Source organism: Colletotrichum siamense (assembly GCF_013390195.1).
Source record: "Colletotrichum siamense strain Cg363 chromosome Unknown KSG_Cg363_contig04, whole genome shotgun sequence".
Taxonomy (NCBI): Eukaryota; Fungi; Ascomycota; class Sordariomycetes; order Glomerellales; family Glomerellaceae; genus Colletotrichum; species Colletotrichum siamense.
The window spans coordinates 5225911-5243733 of NW_023501017.1; the positions used below are offsets into that span (position 1 = coordinate 5225911).

The window sequence follows — 17823 nt, forward strand, 5'->3', positions numbered from 1 at the left end:
GTCTCAGAGCAGCACGTCGCTGGGTGGATCCATGCATGGGGAAGTTGCAACGCGGGTGATAAGAACCCGGGGCTGATGCGGTCGACGATAAACCCCCGAACCAACCCTATGCTAGTCGGCGACGCTGACCCTTACCGGTCGGAGATATGGCTAGTGATATCAAGATGGCCAGTTCCAACAGCCGCCTCGCCAGGCCGACCAGGACCCAATATCTAGCTAAATACAAATGATATCCCCCTCATTAGCATCTCGGTCCCAGCATAGGTGTTTTTGAATTGCTTTTAGACAAAACCAATTACTGCAGCAACATTATTGGAAACGAAGGTGCCAAAACGGCATCATGGCCGAGAAGAAAGATGGTCCGGCAGAGCAACCGGATATCAGCGCCATTCATCCGAGCTCCTCGAACGTTCAAGGACAGTCTGAAATAACCAAAGCGCCACAAGATGGCATCCTTGACGAGGCCGCTGAGTTCTTGGCGAACGCGAACGATTATCCGCCAATGACTCCAGAGATCGAGAAGAAGATTGTCAAGAAAATCGATGCTTGGATGATTCCACTTGTGAGTAAAGTTTTGCTCATTCATCTTGTGACACAGAGCTGATGTTGAACGTGCATAGTTACTGTTTACCGCCACCCTCGGAGCGGTCGACAAAGTCCAAATGGGAACGGCATCTCTCTATGGCTTCCAAACAGATAATTCCTTTGTTGGACAACAGTATAGTTGGCTCGGAAGTGTTCTGCCCTTGGGGGTAAGTTGATTCGTGGTCACTGTCGAACATGCAACTGCTGACGTTAAATTTCCAGCAACTGATCGGATATGTCATCGCGTCTTACCTTGTCCTCCGATTTCCACCCGCGAAGTTTCTATGCGCTGCATCCTTACTCTGGTCGGTTTTGACGCTTTTGCATGCACCATGTCGAAGTTGGTCCGGTTTCATGGCTCTTCGATTCTTTATGGGCTTCATCGAGGCTGCTATTTCCCCATCATTGACGATTCTCGTCTCAAGCTTTTACACAAAGAAGGAACAGCCCCCAAGGAACGCTAGTAAGCGAAACGTCGATTCCATGGCCAAAAGAGCTCGCTGACCTATCCCTCACAGTTATCTTTGCCTACTTCTCCTCGGTTTTCAATGGCTTCTTCGCATGGTTAGTCGGCAAGATCCCGGACTCAGCCCCTCTTCTCAAATGGCAATATTTATATCTCCTGACCGGAACCATCAACGTTCTTTACTCGATATTCATCTGGTTTACCCTACCGGACAGCCCTATGAACGCTCATTTCTTGACCGATGAGCAGAAGTACTATGCGACAAGGCGTCTCGCTGCTAATCGCACTGGTATTGCCAACAAGGTCTGGAAGTGGGATCAAGTTTGGGAAGCTTTGCTGGACATCAAGATTTGGATCATTTTCGTATTCAATATCTTCATCAACATTCCGAATGGGGGCCTTGTCAACTTTGGCAGCATCATTATCAACAACCTGGGATTCACTTCCCTGGAAGCTAGTCTACTGACCATGCCGTTTGGAGTTCTGGCGACATCCAGCGCCTGGGCGTTCAGCTATCTGGCAGCTAGATGGCATAACCGAAGAACGCTCGTTGCCTGCATCGCTCTTTTGCTGCCCATCCTTGGGACGGCACTCGTTCATGGACTTCCAAGAACGAACATTGCAGCACAAATGGTCGGACTCTATTTCATGTATTTCTACTGGCGTAAGTGCAGCCGACCCAAGAATTTGTTCTCAATGTCTAATGATAATTGCAGCCCCGTACGTGGTCGGCATCTCTCTCCCGCAAGCCAACACCGCAGGACAAACCAAAAAGGCTGTCTGCTTCAGTTTGGTCCAAGTTGGTTATGCGGCTGGCAACTTGATTGGACCGCAGACATTCATCTCAACCCAGGCACCGAAATATAACGGGGCAGTCATTGCGATGCTTACGAGCTACGTTGTCAGCATGGTATTGATGCTAGCTTACTGGCTGGTGGCGCTCTTGGAGAACAAGAGGCGTGACAAGAAATATGGCAAGCCGGAAGCGGTTCACGAGGGAACAGTCGACGGGTTCGTAGATATCACGGACAAGAAGCAAAAGGACTTTAGATATACCACCTAGCTTGGTGCTCTCCGTAGGAAGCGACGGGTAGATGACGAACTAGGAGCGTAAGAAATTGGTCAAATAAGAGTCTGAAGAAGAGCGGACGTGGATTGAAAGTCGATTTCACTGGCTAATGCGATACATCGGGACTCGCGATACGACGTTTCATGCTAGGCTAATGGTGTCGTACCGGCCTGCAAGTATTGACCAACCTTGCTCCGCGTTACTCGTCTCTAAGTCTCGTGCTTTCCAAACATCTTCTATAATACGCCTGGCCTTTCTAACATTGCCTAGTTGTCTTGTTTGCTGCAGTAGGTGGAGTTTCTCCAGAATCATCCGCCGGTCTTCGTCTGAATCAGAGCGAATACCAAGCGTCGCAACAGTGAATAGAGGCCAAAGAAGAGTGTTGGTGCGAAGGGAGATCTTTGGAATGATCTCTAGAATTTGGGTGGTGAGTCTGAACATGTGCGGGTGCGAAGGGCTACATCCGTCGATGCGGGCATACAGGTACATCAAGCTCGTGAGACGCTTCAGCTCAGAAATCCACTCCGACTCATGGGGTTCATCCGAGAAAGACTTTGCTTTTGCGCCTTGGATTAAAAGGTTTTGCATTTGATGCAGTTCCCTCTCGATTGAATCTCGCTTGCCGTTTTGAATGGAGACATCTCCTTCAGGGGGACCTTGGTCAATACGGCTAGAGGTTTGCATTGATGAACTGTTGGCCAGGCTCGTGATTTGAGAGAGGAGATCAATGAGGCGTTTTGAGCAGCCAGTTAAAGTCATGAAAATAGACGAGTCGTACCCGTCAATGAGGTTTGACAGCTGACTTGCCGTCCGTGGCACAGTTGCTGCGTCTGGGCCAGCAGTGAATGCAAGGGCATCGTGGTAGACAAAATATGTGGAGGCGAACGCGTATAGGCTGGAGGAGAAATCGTCGTCTTTGATTTCATGGCAGATTTCCGACATCAAGAAGGATCTGGCAAACGTTGCATGGACTTCCCATGACCGAGAGCAGTCGTGCAGGATCTGTGACGAATAGTTAGTTACTTGTCCATGGAGATGGTGTCGCGTTATAGAGAACGCAACATTGGAGATCGTACTTCGAAGAAACACATCATCAATGTTGACGCCATGATTTGCTGGGCCAATGCTTTTCTCAAGGACCCGCCGATTGTCGATGAAAAGTATTCAGATATTGTCTTTCTTAGAGAAAATAATGCATGGTCTCGGTAGATCCAGATACTCCTCATCTGCTCCGAATGCTTAAGAACTTGCATTTGATGTGCTGAAACGGCGAGGATGCTTCGGCATACAGGCCCTCCAGGCGATGCTGCAGCTATTCGGAGAATGATCTGACGGTAGGGGTTGATGCCATCTTTCAGGACACAGCGTGGAGCAATGAAATCATTGAAGTAGTTCCATAGGGGAGCTTCTCCCGATGAAAGATTCAGCGGGGAAAGACTTCTCGAAATCGTTAGGTCCGATGAGCTTGTGTTCAACGAGAGCAAGCTGCAGGGCGCTCCTGGCGGTGTGGAATGGTTATCCGAGTTGTCGACCCATGGCTCGGTAAGAATCTTTGAAACTTCTTCAAAGTCTTGCCAAGTTGTATTGAGAAACACCCACTCTTCAACCAAGCTGCTGTAGGAACAAGGTCGCAAACGACTCTTTAGGCGGTCCCCATGATTCGGTAGCCGTTGCCAGGAAAGCCGCACTTCATAATGGCAGCTGAAACCCAGTCTCTGGCAGTGGCTGCAGATGGGTCGCTGCTCTGTGGATTCAAGTTAGCCTCATCAGCAGCACAAAATCTTGTGATTTGTATACCAGGACACTTGACGCGTCGCTCTGAATTTGTACATCAATTAGTTCATGCTGGATAGTCTTTTGAACATGGCAGTGTGACATGAACCCACCTCGGCACTTCCAGCATCCACTTCTCACGCGAAGTTCCCCATTCCGACGCTTTCGAGTCGTATGTTGTGTTGAAGCTGGCATGTTAACTTTGAACAAGTATCAGTGTTTTTTGGTAATGAGACGCAGTTCTACCGCATGCAAAGATCACCAAGTGTTCATACGATTCTGGACGGCGTCACCTAGAATCGTTTGTTGTGTCAATCAACAGTTAGGTTAGGATGAGATGATAACGGGAATAAGAGCTGGCAAGTCGAATCGACGGCATCATCCCAGTTGGCTAATCGCTACCCCGCAGATACGGATGCCGCCCATGGTGGAGATACATAGCGATTGGAGGACATCGGCGTCGGCGTCGGTGCGACTGGGCCGATTGCAATACAGGGTCCAAATTGCAGAGAGTTACATCAGTGCTATTGAGTCGCGGTTTCCACTTCTCCGCGCTTCAATTGGAAGAGTCCCGGTTGGGTATCGCATGACTCCGGCGCAAGCCGCAATCGGGAGGTATCCGACGTCGGAGGTGTTGCCCTCGGAGTTGGGACATTGTCGCGACTCAAAATAGGCACTCCCTCAGCGAACGCTGCCAAGTCTAGCCAGTCCTCCTCCTATTTCACGATCGGTCTCGATTCCCGAATAACTTTGAAGATGTCAAGTCAAAAGCCGTCAGTATTGATCATTGGCGCCGGCACATTTGGGCTGTCGGCGGCCTATCATCTCACCCGCGCCGGCTACAAGTCCATCACGATACTCGAAAAAGGCACAACAGTACCATCCGAACTTTCAGCAGGAAACGATGTCAACAAGATCATTCGTGCAGAGTATGAAGACCCGTTTTACACCGACTTAGCCCTCCAGGCCATGGAAGAGTGGACAAACAACCCAACATTTTCCCCGCACTACCACCAGACCGGATACCTGCTGGCGAACTCGGCAGCGGCACCCGAAAAGACGAAAAAGACCTTGGCAAAGTCTCTGGAGAGCATCAAGACGCACCCAGCATGGGCCGGCAGGATTGATGCCATCGAGAGCCGTGAAGACATCTCCAAGGCTGCCCCAGCCTTGGATGGCCCGATGGAAGGATGGAAGGGCTATTTCAACCGCTTCGCTGGGTATGCACATGCTGCAAATGCGCTAAAGTCGACTTACGACTATGTGAAGAGTCAAGGGGTGGAGATTTACACTGGCGATGAGGTTGTTGCCTTTGAGTACGACGGCGGTCGGTGCGTTGGTGCTCGGACTGTATCAGGAAAGCAGTTCACCGCAGACAAGACCATCATCACGGTTGGTGCGTCGTTGGGAAATGTCCTTCCCTCCGTCGGCCGACAAGTTACCGCTAAGGCTTGGAGTGTGCTTCATATTCAGCTTCAGCCGGAGGAGGCCGAGAAGTTGAAAGGCATCCCGGTCACATATGCGCGCGACCTTGGATTTTACTTCGAGCCAGAACCGGGCACGGGTATTCTGAAGTTCTCGCCCAGTGGCGGAGGATATACCAACTACTCTCCCACGACTGGGCTTTCCGTGCCTCCCATCGATAACAACTTCGTGAGCGAGTCAGACGAACAAAAGATTCGTCAGCTTCTTCGAGAAACTCTCCCAAGTTTGGCAGAGAGGCCTTTCATTAACAAGCACATCTGCTGGTGTGCCGATACTGCGGACTCTGACTATGTCATTGATGCAGTACCTGGAAAGAAGGACTTGTTCCTTGCCACTGGAGACTCTGGACATGGATTCAAGATGTTACCTGTGGTTGGAGACTGGATCAAGACGCTGATTGAAAAGGGAGAGCAGAGCATCCCTCGTTGGAAGTGGAAGGAAGGAAGCGATGCCGGCGGTAATGTCAGTTGGAGGGCAGGCGAAGTTTTGGATCTGAAGGACGTCGGGTATACATCTAAGTTGTAATCCATCCTCGTTCGTCTATTAATAGTTCATAATCCTGGTCCCTTTTGCCCCGTTGATCACCGACCCGTGTCTTGCTTCACCAGATGCACCAAACCCTTAGCTCGCAGCTTCGTCGAACCGGCTCCTTCTCAGTCCCTGATATGTAGAAAGCGCTATGCGGGCATAGCAAAGCAATCTCGTCTTCTCCCTTCTCTTTGCGAACCAAAGCCTCGCTGTCGTAGAATTTGATCAGATAGACCTCCTCTGGAGATTGCCCGCTGAGATAACACCAGGCATGCTCTCGGGCCTCCCCGTTTTCTCCGTCTTGGAATCCGGAATCTCTTCTTCCTCCATCCAACGGCCTCACCATGGCATTTTGACTATAGTAAAACGGGACGCACCCGGGGCGCTTGCGATACGTTCGTGTTAGTGGAGCGAACTCGACATCTTTCGACACTGGCAAACTCATATCCATAACCGCCAACGGATCACGGTGGACAGTTTCGAACGGACGCCATACGCTGAAGAAAGCATAGCGCGGGCCTTCGTAGTTGGCGCCGTCCCAGTCCCAATGGCCACCCTTCGGCAAGGTTGTCTCTCCTTGCACTTCTGGGTCTAGTCCAGCCTCCGCAATAGCGCGATCCTCGGCCTCGATAATCTCGCGTCGAAGGCGGAAGAACTCGGTACGCTCTTTCGGTGATGTACACTCTTCGTCCGCTGTGTCGTTCTCCGAGAACCAGTTTGACTCCTTGATGGCGCGGAAGTGCGCACGAGCACCGGCCGGTGTATGATCTGCGTGCGCGATATTGAATGGGGCCAAGGACTCGATGCTGAACCCAATCTCTGGGTTCATACCAATTTCGGACCAGCTCGGCATGTCTCGGATGGAGTTTTTTCGCACCACCACGCACCTTGCTCCCAGAGTCTTTCTCAATAGCTCGGTCATAGCGGGATAGTATTTGTTTGTCATATACTTGTGGTTGTGCACCGAGGCCGACGAGGGAGATATCGGAAGAGGCTGGCGTACGATTTGGAAGCCATTCTTCTCGTGCGTGTAGCTTGAAAGCGGTGAAGGTAGAGATCGTAGGTCGGTTACCGGGACTTTATATGTTTTGTTATCAGGGAAAGTACCCTCGATGATCGTGAGGTCGTCGAGAGCGGGAATCCCAGAGCTGTCATAGTAGCTGAAAGAGCCCAACACCTGCTGCTTCTTCATAGGTGTCGTTTGCTCGTAACTTCCCATCTTGATTTGATACTAGATGATTTGTTTGTTTGTATGGCTGCAATTCTTCGTTGATCTGAAGCAAGTCTTACGGCAGGGGGGGAAGGACATAAAAGCAGAATTTTCACCTGGGCAGTATGGGCATTGAGCATACGTGGATTTTCATCCGGAAACGTTACTTAGGCGAGGTTTCATGCATCCAAACTATCTGGGGTCTGGCTGTTGAGACTGAGCCTAACATGATTCAGTCGGTGTAGAGAAATGCCTCTCATGCTACCCTTCGCATCTGTGCGCGCCTAGAGTTTATAGCAGCGAGCACCGCCAACATACGACATTGCGTTGCTGCATGCATTCATCCATCTCTGCTGTCAATCCACGTAATACCATGTTGACTGAGTTTGCGGTCGCCCACGTGGAAGCCGCGGAAAGCGCTAGACTCACATGCATCTTGGTGATAATGAGATCCTGGCGCAGATTGCCATTGCAGGTCTTCGCTTGTAAAACCTGGTCTGGGAGCTCAACTATTATGGGAGATGCGGCAAGTCATGCGACAGAGATGGGCCACAAAGAATGTGCCATGGTGAGTCACAAGAAATGGGCACCTTTTCAGACAATATTCACATCATCGGCAAAAAGAACGTGAAAACATTGTTGCCCAGTAAATGATGGGATGAACTGTGTGCCATACCAAGGCCCCAAGGTTCACGGATGGCGGGATAGCTTTCACATTTCTGCCCAAGCTGAAGCTTGTAGCCGAGGATATCAGCTGAAGAACATCAAATGGAAAACTGAAAGTTGAAGTGAAGCTTGGCCCACATCAATTGAGTTCGATAGCTAGTCTCAACATACGGACTGCTCGTAATGTGCGAAATTCCTCTTTTGGTCTTTCTCCGAGCGCCAACATGCAGTGGATGTACGACAGCGCCTCATGACATGCGATTATCTTTAAATAACAAGCTGGCACTTATTGCTAGTGAGAGTCTACCTTGTCTCTGGACGGGTCCTAGATTGGTATCCCACCGGAATAAGCAGTTCGCGAGCTGACTGCACCGCACCCACCGCGGACATGGGGTTCGCTTCTGAGGTTGGCAGCCTCGCTACTCGGCCCTTGACGAAAGCGCCGAGATCGTGAGCAACTCCACAGCTTTTTGAATATCTGAAGTTGGTGATGCTTTTTAGTAATGCCGGAAGAGATTTGGTTCCGGCCGAAGGGTGTTCTCAGACCTAGACATGGCGTGTCGTAAGCGTGCTTTGTCACATATCGTACTGATGTGGGCTTAGACCATGGTAAGAGGTTGCCTTATTGCTCAAGATTGGCAGCTAGCCCTACGCAGAATGTAATCGCTACCGAACAGTGTTGATTGCTTGGTTCCAGCTCGGACTAGCGCCTCAAGTTCACCGTCGTACAGTACGTCACAGTTGTAGGCGCAGAAAACCGTGTGGCTTGTTGGACTTTAGCTCCTTTTAGCGCAACCGACCCGCGCGGCAAGACTTGGTAGAGTATATGCTGAGCATGGGAATATGTTGATGAAGGCACTTGAAAGTCAAGAAGAAGATCTAGTTGTTATAAAAGTGATCAGTGCCCATCTTCAAAGACTCCATGAAAGAATCATCAATATCATCAAAATTCCTTCGCCTTTTCAATCCCATAGCTAAAAGCACTCGATTGAAATCACTTCTACCTCGAATCTTCAACATGAAAACCCATACTTCTGTTCTTAGCCTTTTGGCTGCGACTGTGTATTTGACCGACGTCGCTTACGCCTGCGTGGGTGACAGTCATCTGCATATGAGAAATGTTGGAAGCAGCAGCTCTTTGGGAAAGCGTGCCGAGACGGATTATATCGGATGCGTTACTCCAGGTACGATCTCACTCCCTCAACCTTAGGAAAGAATTGTCAAGAAAGTTGTATTCAACTAACGCCGCTTTAGGACCTGTGATTTGTGAGCTCATTGGCACTTGTCCCTATCCCAATGCCTCCGCTGGGCCCTGGGACTCGTCCGCCAATGTGCGACAAATGCAAGTCACCGACGATGCCTACAACTCGCTGGACTTCTCCAGATTCAACCACCGGGAGGACACTATCGTCTACATGCCGGGAGGCCGAGAGTTTAATATGGTGCAGCATGTTCAGGACCTGCAGAACACATACGCAAGCTTCCCCAATGTTGCAGTCACCAACCATCCTTATAAGGTGGCCTTTGGAGAGGGCAACTGGACCATTACCATGACCGATGTCACCGGAACCAATACTGGCCCAATTCAGGCTCCAGATGGATGGCGGGGTCCGACCGGCCGCCACGTCAACTATGAGTTCATGACCGCGGCGTACTGGCAAGAAGGCAGAATCGTCATAGAGCACCTCTGGATGGATCTTGTTACCATGGAGCGTCAGATGGGCTTCTTCCCGTCCCCAATCACCACAGATGGAACTCAGTCGCTCACTTTGAGCCCTTATACCATACCCCTTGCGGTCAACCCATTCGTCAACACCTCAGAAACGAACAAGGCGTCTCATCGGAAGTTCGAGACGGCCTTGAACGACGGTCAATTCAATTCTGACAGCCTGATGCTTTCCCCCAATGTCACGATCTTTACCTCTCGTGAGGACACTCCCAATGGACTCAACAGCGACCAGTTCTTTGCGCTTGTCAGCCAGCTGCAGAAGTCATTCTCGAACGTCCATTTGTCCCCTCAGGGCATTTTCGGATCTGGCGATTGGACTGCGTCAGTGGCTCGGCTCAGCGGCAACCTCACGAATGCTTTGGCAGTTCCGGAGTACATCTCCCCGACTCCAATCGATGCAACCAATAAGGGCTTTGACTCTTGGTTCTACACGATTGCACGATGGCAGGATGGCAAGATCACACACTTGAAGTTCATGGCCGATGTGCTTGGCATCCTCAGTCAAGTGCAATAGACATGCACAGACAAGCTTGCTTGATATCTCAACACAAGATCTAGGGCCCGTATGGCTTAGCTAGATTACTACATGTACTATCGCGCGATTCTGTTCATTGGATTCTGTTTGATTTAGCAAGTCATTCTTCGAATACACGAGCTCTTATGGCATTGTCGAAGCTGCGAATGTGTTACTGTAACAAGGGCGTGGAGCTTGAAGGTTCACGTTGGTCGAAAGCTTTATGGCTTCTTCAAAGTGCAATAGAATCTGCAGCATTTGAAGCATAACGCGTAAGGGTGTATCTGTTTTGTGCCTTATTACTATGATTATACAATATGCTTGAACGGCACAAAATTCTTGACATCCATGGTCGAAATGCACGGGAAATCCTCACGCTTTGGGAAGAAAAGAAAGTCTTAAGCGTAGTGGATGCGACAGCGCTCAAGCTGGCGAGGGATGTAGCCTGGATAGCAGAGGTGCCGTTGATAGCAACGGCAGTTGAAGCCTCGGACACTACGCCTTCTTGGAAGCAGCAGCGAGAGCAGAACGAACAGCAGTATAAGCCGGCTTGGGCTTGAGGTTGTTGTCGTACAGGCATGCGCCGCCCTGGCCAGGGAACGTGTTTGGCACCCAGCTGTACTTATCCGTCCAGTCCCAGACGGTCCAGCCCACGCAGCGCTCGACATTGAGACAAGCGTTGATCACGGAAACATAGGCTTCGGCCTGAGACTGAAGACCGGCACCGGTGTAGGGCAAGCTGGTGAACTTGACATCCAACTCAGTGTAGGCAACGTCAACCCCTAGCGCGGTGAAAGAGTTGGCGGCGGACTCGAGGTCCTCCTGGCGGGGCATGCTGCCAACGAGGAAGTGCCCCTGCAGACCAACTCCATGGATCGGCGCACCGGCGTCCTGGACGTACTTGACCAGCTCGACCGTCTTCTTCTGCTTCGCGTTGGGGTTCTCAATGTTGTAGTCGTTGTAGTACAGCTTGGCTGCAGGGTCACTAGCGTGTGCCGTGTTGAAAGCGAGCGTCAGATAATCGAGGCCGAGAACGGTGTAAAACACCGTGTCGCGGTAGTTGCCTGAGTCGTCGATGGCTTCGTTGACTACGTCCCATGAGTAACACTGACCCTTGTAGTGGCCAACCAGGTTTTCGATATGCGTCTTGATAACAGCCGTCAACGAATCCTTAGTCCAAGATCCGCCAGTCAGCCAGGAAGGAATCTGAGACCGGTACAGCAGCGTGTGACACCGGAGGATCTGTCCATTTGCTTTCGCGAAGTTGGGCACCACGTCCGCATACGCGTACTGGAACTTGCCCTGCGTAGGCTCGGTGGAGTCCCACTTCTGCCCGTTCCCAGGAGTGATCTGGCCGAAGTTTCCCACAACCTTGGTGATGGCAGTGTATGACGAATCTGCAAGCTCGTTGTTGTCCGTGGCCGTTCCAAAATATTTCTTTCCTGCTGCTACCGCAAGAGAGTGCAGATCGGCTGTGGCGTGGTCCACAAGGGCCAAGGCCGCCAACGTGGCGACGGAGAAGCGCATGATGATGAAGGTTTGTTGACTTTTGAGATTCGCTTGTCGAGTAAGTTGGAAGATCACTGTGGGTAAGAATTCTCAGGACCTGGTCTGAATGAGCGTGAGATTGACCCGAGCGACAAAATCCACAACGCAGGAAACGAATGGAGAGATGTAGCGAGTGAAGGTGCACAGGTGCGACGTTCCAGGAAACAGAGGCGAAGACAGCTTTGAACTAGACACGGCGCACCGCCTTTGTTTATAAGATAGTGTAGTGGGTGACATGATTATTCTCGACAGCCCACTATTCGTGCACTGTCCATGAACCAGAGTCTTTCACAACTCGGCTTCGCCGTATCTCAAGAGGAGAAAGTCCACCCCAAAGTTGCATCCATTGGACCATTTGGGGTCCACTGTGCCAGGATACCTACTCGTGTCGAGAAAGGCTCACCCAAACAAATTGAGCGCCAGTCGATTCAGTTGATGGTACTCGCAAATCCCCCCTACAATCCTTCCCAATGCGACTGACTCGGTAAACAGACGAACCTCATAGCGGCCTGGGCGTTTGTTGTCACACAATAGAACAGGGCTCGAACGTGGGCCAGGAGTTGATGGCTGTGCTCGAAGGTTGGTTAGCGAAGTTTAACATAAACCACCCCAGTTGTGACGTCGTATGTTCATAACCCGATTCTGTGAGCGTGCTTGTCATAGAATTTGTCAAGTCGAACATATGCTTAAGTCAAGAAATGTCGGGACATAGGACAACACCGACGGCATTGAATTATGTTAGGTCATATACAGTGTGCAGGTGTTCTTGAATTATTTGATTTTACTTCTTTGGTTATTTTAATTAAGTGCGGTCATGACAGAAAAGAACCCTCTTCATGTATGCCCGCCCACGAGAGCTGAAACCCTGAGCAATCATGGCTCTGAAGGCACTTTCTCGAAGCGCAGCAACAACGTCTCTGTGCATGCGGCGCTCATGCATTCGGTCCCTGGATACTCCGTCTCGTCCGCCACGCTTGTCTTGAAGCTGGTATAGATGGATGCGATCCCCATGCGCAGTACTACGCGTTTGTTAGTGACCGAAGCATAGACAGAGTGGGGATTGGTACTTACATTCCATGGCAATGGGTTGCCCAATGCATCCTCGCTGCCCTGAACCAAAAGCGTAGAACCACCTGTTCATCGCGGCCAAGTCCTTAGGCTCCTTGGACACCCAGCGGTACGGGTTCCAAACTTCAGGATCCAGGTAAACATCTGGGTTGCGGTTGAGATGTCTGCCGTAGGTGCCGACTCGCGTGTGGCTGGGGAGTTCATCGATGCGGCCGAACTTGCTTGTGCCGTGCGCAGGACTTACGCGCGGGTCCAGACCGGGCGCCGTGTTCCGCAGACGCAGACTTTCCTTGATGATGCCGTTGAGCAACTCTAGCTGCTCAAGATCCCGCGATTCGGGCAAATTGCTTTCGCTGAGAGGCTGCTTGAGAGACGAGAGCTCGACATGAAGCGCAGCCTGAATATCCGGGTGTCGGGAAAGCTCCCATAGCATGTAGGTGAAGGTAGTACCAAATGTTTCTCCCGACGAGGCTATCGTGTGTTAGCGCTGTGTTGATAGGAGGTACTGAGACAACTTACTGATGTGATCCAGACACTCGCTGGCCAGTTCAAGCCTCTGGGTCGCCGATGGTACAAAATCAGCATCTTTGACACCGCTCTGCTGTGCCATAGCTATCCTGACGGCATCGTACAACACGGGCAGGTCACCCGGTGCAGGCTCCGAACCTTGCATTCGGGACTGTAGCAGGTCTTCGGCAGCATCAACTCTCCGCAGCGCCCATGTCTCCAGTTCTCGACGAGCGTTGACATAGGTCTTAGAAAGGATCGGCACGCCTAGTCGACGAGCAAATTCCACGAATCGCGGGTGCTCCTTGAGGAGGTAACCGAGAAAGCCACCTGGGTAGCAGTCATTGTTCAAAGCAAACCATTGGTCGTAGGCGAGACGATCTTTGAGAAAGTTGTGGCCAAGAGACAGTCCGAATGCAAACGCCGACACGTAGTCGAGGGCGAAGGCTTGAGCCAAGGGCATTATGGAAGCAGTTCCATCTTTGGATGAGGCGACGTCAGCCAGCAGAGGGTACAGCTTCTGTTGCACGAGAGAAGCGAGGATAGATTGCACATCAGGCGATTTCATCAAAAACTGACGAGAGTGAGCAATCCGGAGACGATGGCGACGTCCTCGATGCTCGTTGCTCCCGAGCGTTGTGAAGGTATTGGTAATGCTGAATTAATAAGCGTTAGTCGGACCTAGCAGCACATGAGAAAGTCTCACTAACCCATGAGTTCCGAAATACGTATAAGAGTGGTGCTTGTCAAAGCTGGACGATCCCACGCCCCAGCCATTGCGGACGGCTTCGATGTCGTTGACGGCAACCTCACGAGGACCAAGGCGCACATAAGAGCCCTTTGAAAGGAAGGCCTCCGATACGCATTCGTACTCTTGTCCCTGTAGTCGTTTCCAGTGTATCCAGAGCGATGTGATATGGCATAACGGATGAGCTGCTGGGATGGACGCCAGAGGAGACCAAAATAGCGGATAAACGATGAAGTGCCAGATCAACACTGGGAACAGAATGAAAATAAGTGCCGCTGCTACAAGGGAATGCATCTTCGTTTCGATGTCCACGAAAGATGCAAAAATGACCGCTTGAGATTTTCTCGCGGCTCTGTCCGAGTTGAAAAGGTCCAGCAAGACAAAGAGCCCAAAAGCCACTCCATCGCTGCGCGCCAAGGGCGTTGAACACTCGGTGAGACAAATGCCACGCAGTACGCAATGGGCAATCGGGTAGAGCTGGCTGATGTCTTACAATCGAGGTAGCGGCCAGAACACCTCAGACTGCTATTTTGGGTAATTCGCCGGCCAGCCAAAGATGTTGCTTTATACTGCCGCCTTTGTTGGATCGCCGGAAGTCGACTGGCAGCTTCCCGCCGCCACGAATGATAATAGCGCCAAGGAGCATAAAAGAAGCGCTAACGAGTGTCTCTTCCACGTTGTCGGGAATGTCTCTGCGGCTGTCGGCATCGGACCATACTGTCGGGTAGAGGGCCACTTTTCAGCTGCATCCTTTGGTTCAAGGTTTACCTTCAGCAGTGATGAGGCCATTGAGCACAAGGGGCCTTTGCCAATGACTGCATACAAAACTTGCACTAGCAATGTCTATTAACAGGACCTATGCCTGATGCGTCAATCATACATACGTTTCATAAACACGTCCACGCCGATTACCCGACGCCTGCCTCAAGACCGCGACCAAGATCCTTCCGAACCATCGGTTACCTGCCCGTCTGCGGGCGCGCCTAACATTCCCCAAAGGTCCTCAAGCCTAACGCCTCCAAATATGTCAGTGTTACTGATCTCGGTGAACATGCCCGTCAAGTCTGGTAGCTCCAGATCCATTATGTCCATCTCCGCGGCGATGTTCCCGGCGCTGGATGTCTCCGTTGGAGTCTGGTCCTCCCCTCTCCATGCCATGTTGTCAGATGCGATAGAACCCCGGTGATTGTGGTGGGAGTAGCTGCCTTGACCGTTCCCGTGCTGCGAGAATACAATCTCGGACATGTTTGACTGCAAGACGGAGCAGGCTTGGATGAAGCGGGGGTTCTGCGTAACTTTGGTGTACTGCTCTTCTGCATACTGCGCTGCTATGCCCAAAAGCTCGAGATCTGACCGTGCGAGGCGCGAACCGGGCTGCTTTAGTATATGGAGCGCTAAAGCAACAGCAGAGATGAGAGGTTGTGTGATGGTGAAGATTACCGACTCGGAACGGTTGATGTGTGGTTCTCCAAGCATGCCCGTTCTGGTTCGCGGCGTCGGCGTTGAGTCGTCGGCGATTTCGCCGACTAGTCTCACAATAGCCCTTGCAGAGCCGATGCATATCTCTGCGCCACGTCTAAGGCGGCTGAGTTCAACGGCTGAGATGCTGGTCGAGTCTGCTTGGGAGTTGATGTGGGTTCGGTACATGGCTTCCGGGAACACGAGTGCGGCTCGGTGGAGAGATATCAGGGCATGGTGGTAGTGGATTGCAAGAAAGATGGCGAGGTGTTTGTGACCCGTCTCGCAAAGTATTACGTTTCCGCTATTAGGTCCTGGGGGACGAATCTCAGGCGGCAAGGATTGAGCCCATTCTGTGAGGGCCGAGTCGAGGCGGACTGTGTCGCCGAGGAGGACGCGGGGAGTTTGTGCTTGGCCGGACCGGCGGTAGATATGACCACTGATACTGCTGATTATGCGTGTCAATGAGGCCCACGGCTGGAAGTAGTCGATCACCTGGCGGTCGGCTTGCCCTTCTGGAGAGGATCCGATGGAGACGGCTATGCCAGCCGCGGGCACAGGGACTGGTTCGGGCAATGTCTGGTCGCAGTCTGAGTCGTGGATGGCACTTGGGCGACCCGTCTCCAGCTGCATCAGCTTCTCAAGAGTATAGCAAGTCCACCAGAGCTGACTGTGAAGCTTTCTGCAGCCTTGATAACCTGGAGATGGGGCCGAGCTGACCGTTGCTGGGGGAGGGCTCTTCATGTGTCTTGTTGAGGCGTGCCTGTGAAGACCGATAGAATGGGCTATTCTGATGGCTTGGCCAAGAGTCTGCCATCCCTGTCCTTCCTTGCTTCGGCCACGAAGGGCAAGAGTGAGAAGGACTAGAGCCTGAACCGAAGCCAGATATGGCGTTGAGATAACATGGGCCAGAAGGCTGTATGCAGCGGTCAGGAAATGCGTTCCGATCTCTGTCACCGTACCTGTCTCCTCATCTGCACTGATGCAGATGATAGAGTAAATGCAGACAAGAGTCGGTACTTGTGACAGGTCGATAGCATTCTGGATCCCACCAGAGGGATCGGCATCCTGAAGCGAGACCAATTGGCCCATGTCCGAGCGGAAGGTAGGCTCATCAAAGACGGGAAAGAGAGGAAATATCCGCTTCATGTACACGTCCAGGTACGCGTCCAGGGCTGACAAAGGTGGCAGCGATGGCAGCTGCAGTGTCAGGGGAACTTGGAATTCCTCCACGTGGTGCATGCCGAAGCGGAAGTAAGGCGACAGGGTCCGAAGGCCGCGTTTGCGGAAGAACAGGTCGGCGAACATGGTAAGCGACTGCACGCTGCTGCCACCCATGAACTTGAGCCTATGGGGACTTTCATCAGTGTTCAGGGCCATGTCGGGGTTGAGATCCGAGTGGTCGTGGGGTGCATGGCCGCTATCATTATCTCGGACGTTGGCTCGGTACGCTTGCGCTACCCATGAGAGCCGGCGTGAGGCCGCATCTTCGCCCTCAGAGCCATCCTCATAGGACGGTGATAGATACTGGCGTGGTCTGGGAGATACCGTCCGGAGGTGACGATCACGGGGAGGCTCAGAGCCTTCCGGTATGCTGCTTTCACTCCGAGTGGCATTGCTCTTAGATGCCCATCTCCGAACTGCATTCTCTTTTGGATTGCGAGGATTGGTAGTCTGGCAGTCATCCCCTCGGAGGATGCAGTTATGGCACTTGGGCGTTTGGGCGTCGCAGCGCACTTTGCGCTTTCGACATTGATTGCATGCCAGGGAGAGGCGTATGCGCTTCGGATGTGACTGATTATCGTTCGATGTGATCGGCGGCTGTTCGCTTGAGCTTGACATCGAGTCCGCCATTGCAGCAGAGGATGGGCTGTTCATGGCCGGTGCTCGACTCCGAGGCGGAACGGGAGAGACTTTGGAGACTCCTCGGTCGGGCTCGGATGTGTCTCAATGGCAGGCTGGGTATATAACGGAAAGATTTGGAGACACGGAGAAAGGGTCCCTTGGGGTATGCATCTGCCAGGAAAACTCAACAAGCTGAGCCGAATAGTTTATCTTGCATTTTCCCCAGGTTATGTGACCAGTCTGTGGGGAAGGGGGAGAAACCCCCCAATTGACCCATGTTCGCTGCGACCCCGCCCTGAACAGTCCGGGGGCGGGGGTCCGCGGCAATGTGCCTCGGGTAGTGGCCACTGGAGGCGTCGTAATTATTAATGGCTGATCACTGATCAAAGCCGGTTTCATTCCCTGCTGCAGCTGTGGATCTGTTTCGTTGCATGCTCGGTGGAAACTGGCGACGTGTTGAAGAGTCCATGTTTTGATGCGTTCAGGGATGTGCAGCGTTCATCTCAGCAGTTGGCTACACGTGAGCTGAGGTGGTCATTTGCAGCAGTGTGACATCGCATACATTTACAGGGTTCCCCAAGCTAGTTTCAGTTCTTCATGTAAGAACACCCTCCGTTCAACGCC

The 17823-nt window shown here is 51.9% G+C and overlaps 8 protein-coding genes across 8 annotated transcripts; 3 read left to right on the top strand and 5 right to left on the bottom strand.

Moving 5' to 3' along the window:
* Nucleotides 1–340: 340 nt before the first annotated feature.
* On the top strand, nucleotides 341–2114 carry CGCS363_v007314 (putative transporter; the record flags this gene model as incomplete). Its single annotated transcript, XM_036639163.1, has 5 exons — nucleotides 341–562; nucleotides 621–752; nucleotides 808–1048; nucleotides 1104–1715; nucleotides 1768–2114. The coding sequence occupies 5 exons, from the start codon at nucleotides 341–343 to the stop codon at nucleotides 2112–2114; spliced, it is 1554 nt and encodes a 517-aa protein (XP_036495705.1).
* A 147-nt stretch (nucleotides 2115–2261) lies between these two features.
* On the bottom strand, nucleotides 2262–3229 carry CGCS363_v007315 (uncharacterized protein; the record flags this gene model as incomplete). The annotated part of the gene is made up of 2 exons (XM_036639164.1): nucleotides 2262–3122; nucleotides 3197–3229. 2 exons carry the CDS (start codon nucleotides 3227–3229, stop codon nucleotides 2262–2264), a joined length of 894 nt encoding a protein of 297 aa, XP_036495704.1.
* A 1420-nt stretch (nucleotides 3230–4649) lies between these two features.
* On the top strand, nucleotides 4650–5903 carry fap2-5 (L-saccharopine oxidase; the record flags this gene model as incomplete). The annotated part of the gene is made up of 1 exon (XM_036639165.1): nucleotides 4650–5903. The coding sequence occupies one exon, from the start codon at nucleotides 4650–4652 to the stop codon at nucleotides 5901–5903; it is 1254 nt and encodes a 417-aa protein (XP_036495703.1).
* A 76-nt stretch (nucleotides 5904–5979) lies between these two features.
* Nucleotides 5980–7125, bottom strand: DES-1 (Gibberellin cluster GA4 desaturase; the record flags this gene model as incomplete). The annotated part of the gene is made up of 1 exon (XM_036639166.1): nucleotides 5980–7125. The coding sequence occupies one exon, from the start codon at nucleotides 7123–7125 to the stop codon at nucleotides 5980–5982; it is 1146 nt and encodes a 381-aa protein (XP_036495702.1).
* Nucleotides 7126–8800: 1675 nt separating this feature from the next.
* CGCS363_v007318 (uncharacterized protein) lies at nucleotides 8801–10025 on the top strand (the record flags this gene model as incomplete). Its single annotated transcript, XM_036639167.1, has 2 exons — nucleotides 8801–8966; nucleotides 9037–10025. The coding sequence occupies 2 exons, from the start codon at nucleotides 8801–8803 to the stop codon at nucleotides 10023–10025; spliced, it is 1155 nt and encodes a 384-aa protein (XP_036495707.1).
* Nucleotides 10026–10520: 495 nt separating this feature from the next.
* On the bottom strand, nucleotides 10521–11552 carry xyn1-2 (Endo-1,4-beta-xylanase 1; the record flags this gene model as incomplete). Its single annotated transcript, XM_036639168.1, has 1 exon — nucleotides 10521–11552. The coding sequence occupies one exon, from the start codon at nucleotides 11550–11552 to the stop codon at nucleotides 10521–10523; it is 1032 nt and encodes a 343-aa protein (XP_036495706.1).
* Nucleotides 11553–12446: 894 nt separating this feature from the next.
* yanH-1 (Cytochrome P450 monooxygenase yanH) lies at nucleotides 12447–14190 on the bottom strand (the record flags this gene model as incomplete). Its single annotated transcript, XM_036639169.1, has 4 exons — nucleotides 12447–12592; nucleotides 12645–13112; nucleotides 13161–13804; nucleotides 13859–14190. 4 exons carry the CDS (start codon nucleotides 14188–14190, stop codon nucleotides 12447–12449), a joined length of 1590 nt encoding a protein of 529 aa, XP_036496662.1.
* Nucleotides 14191–14820: 630 nt separating this feature from the next.
* Nucleotides 14821–17232, bottom strand: CGCS363_v007321 (putative transcriptional regulatory protein; the record flags this gene model as incomplete). Its single annotated transcript, XM_036639170.1, has 1 exon — nucleotides 14821–17232. The coding sequence occupies one exon, from the start codon at nucleotides 17230–17232 to the stop codon at nucleotides 14821–14823; it is 2412 nt and encodes an 803-aa protein (XP_036496663.1).
* Between the last annotated feature and the right edge of the window lie 591 nt (nucleotides 17233–17823).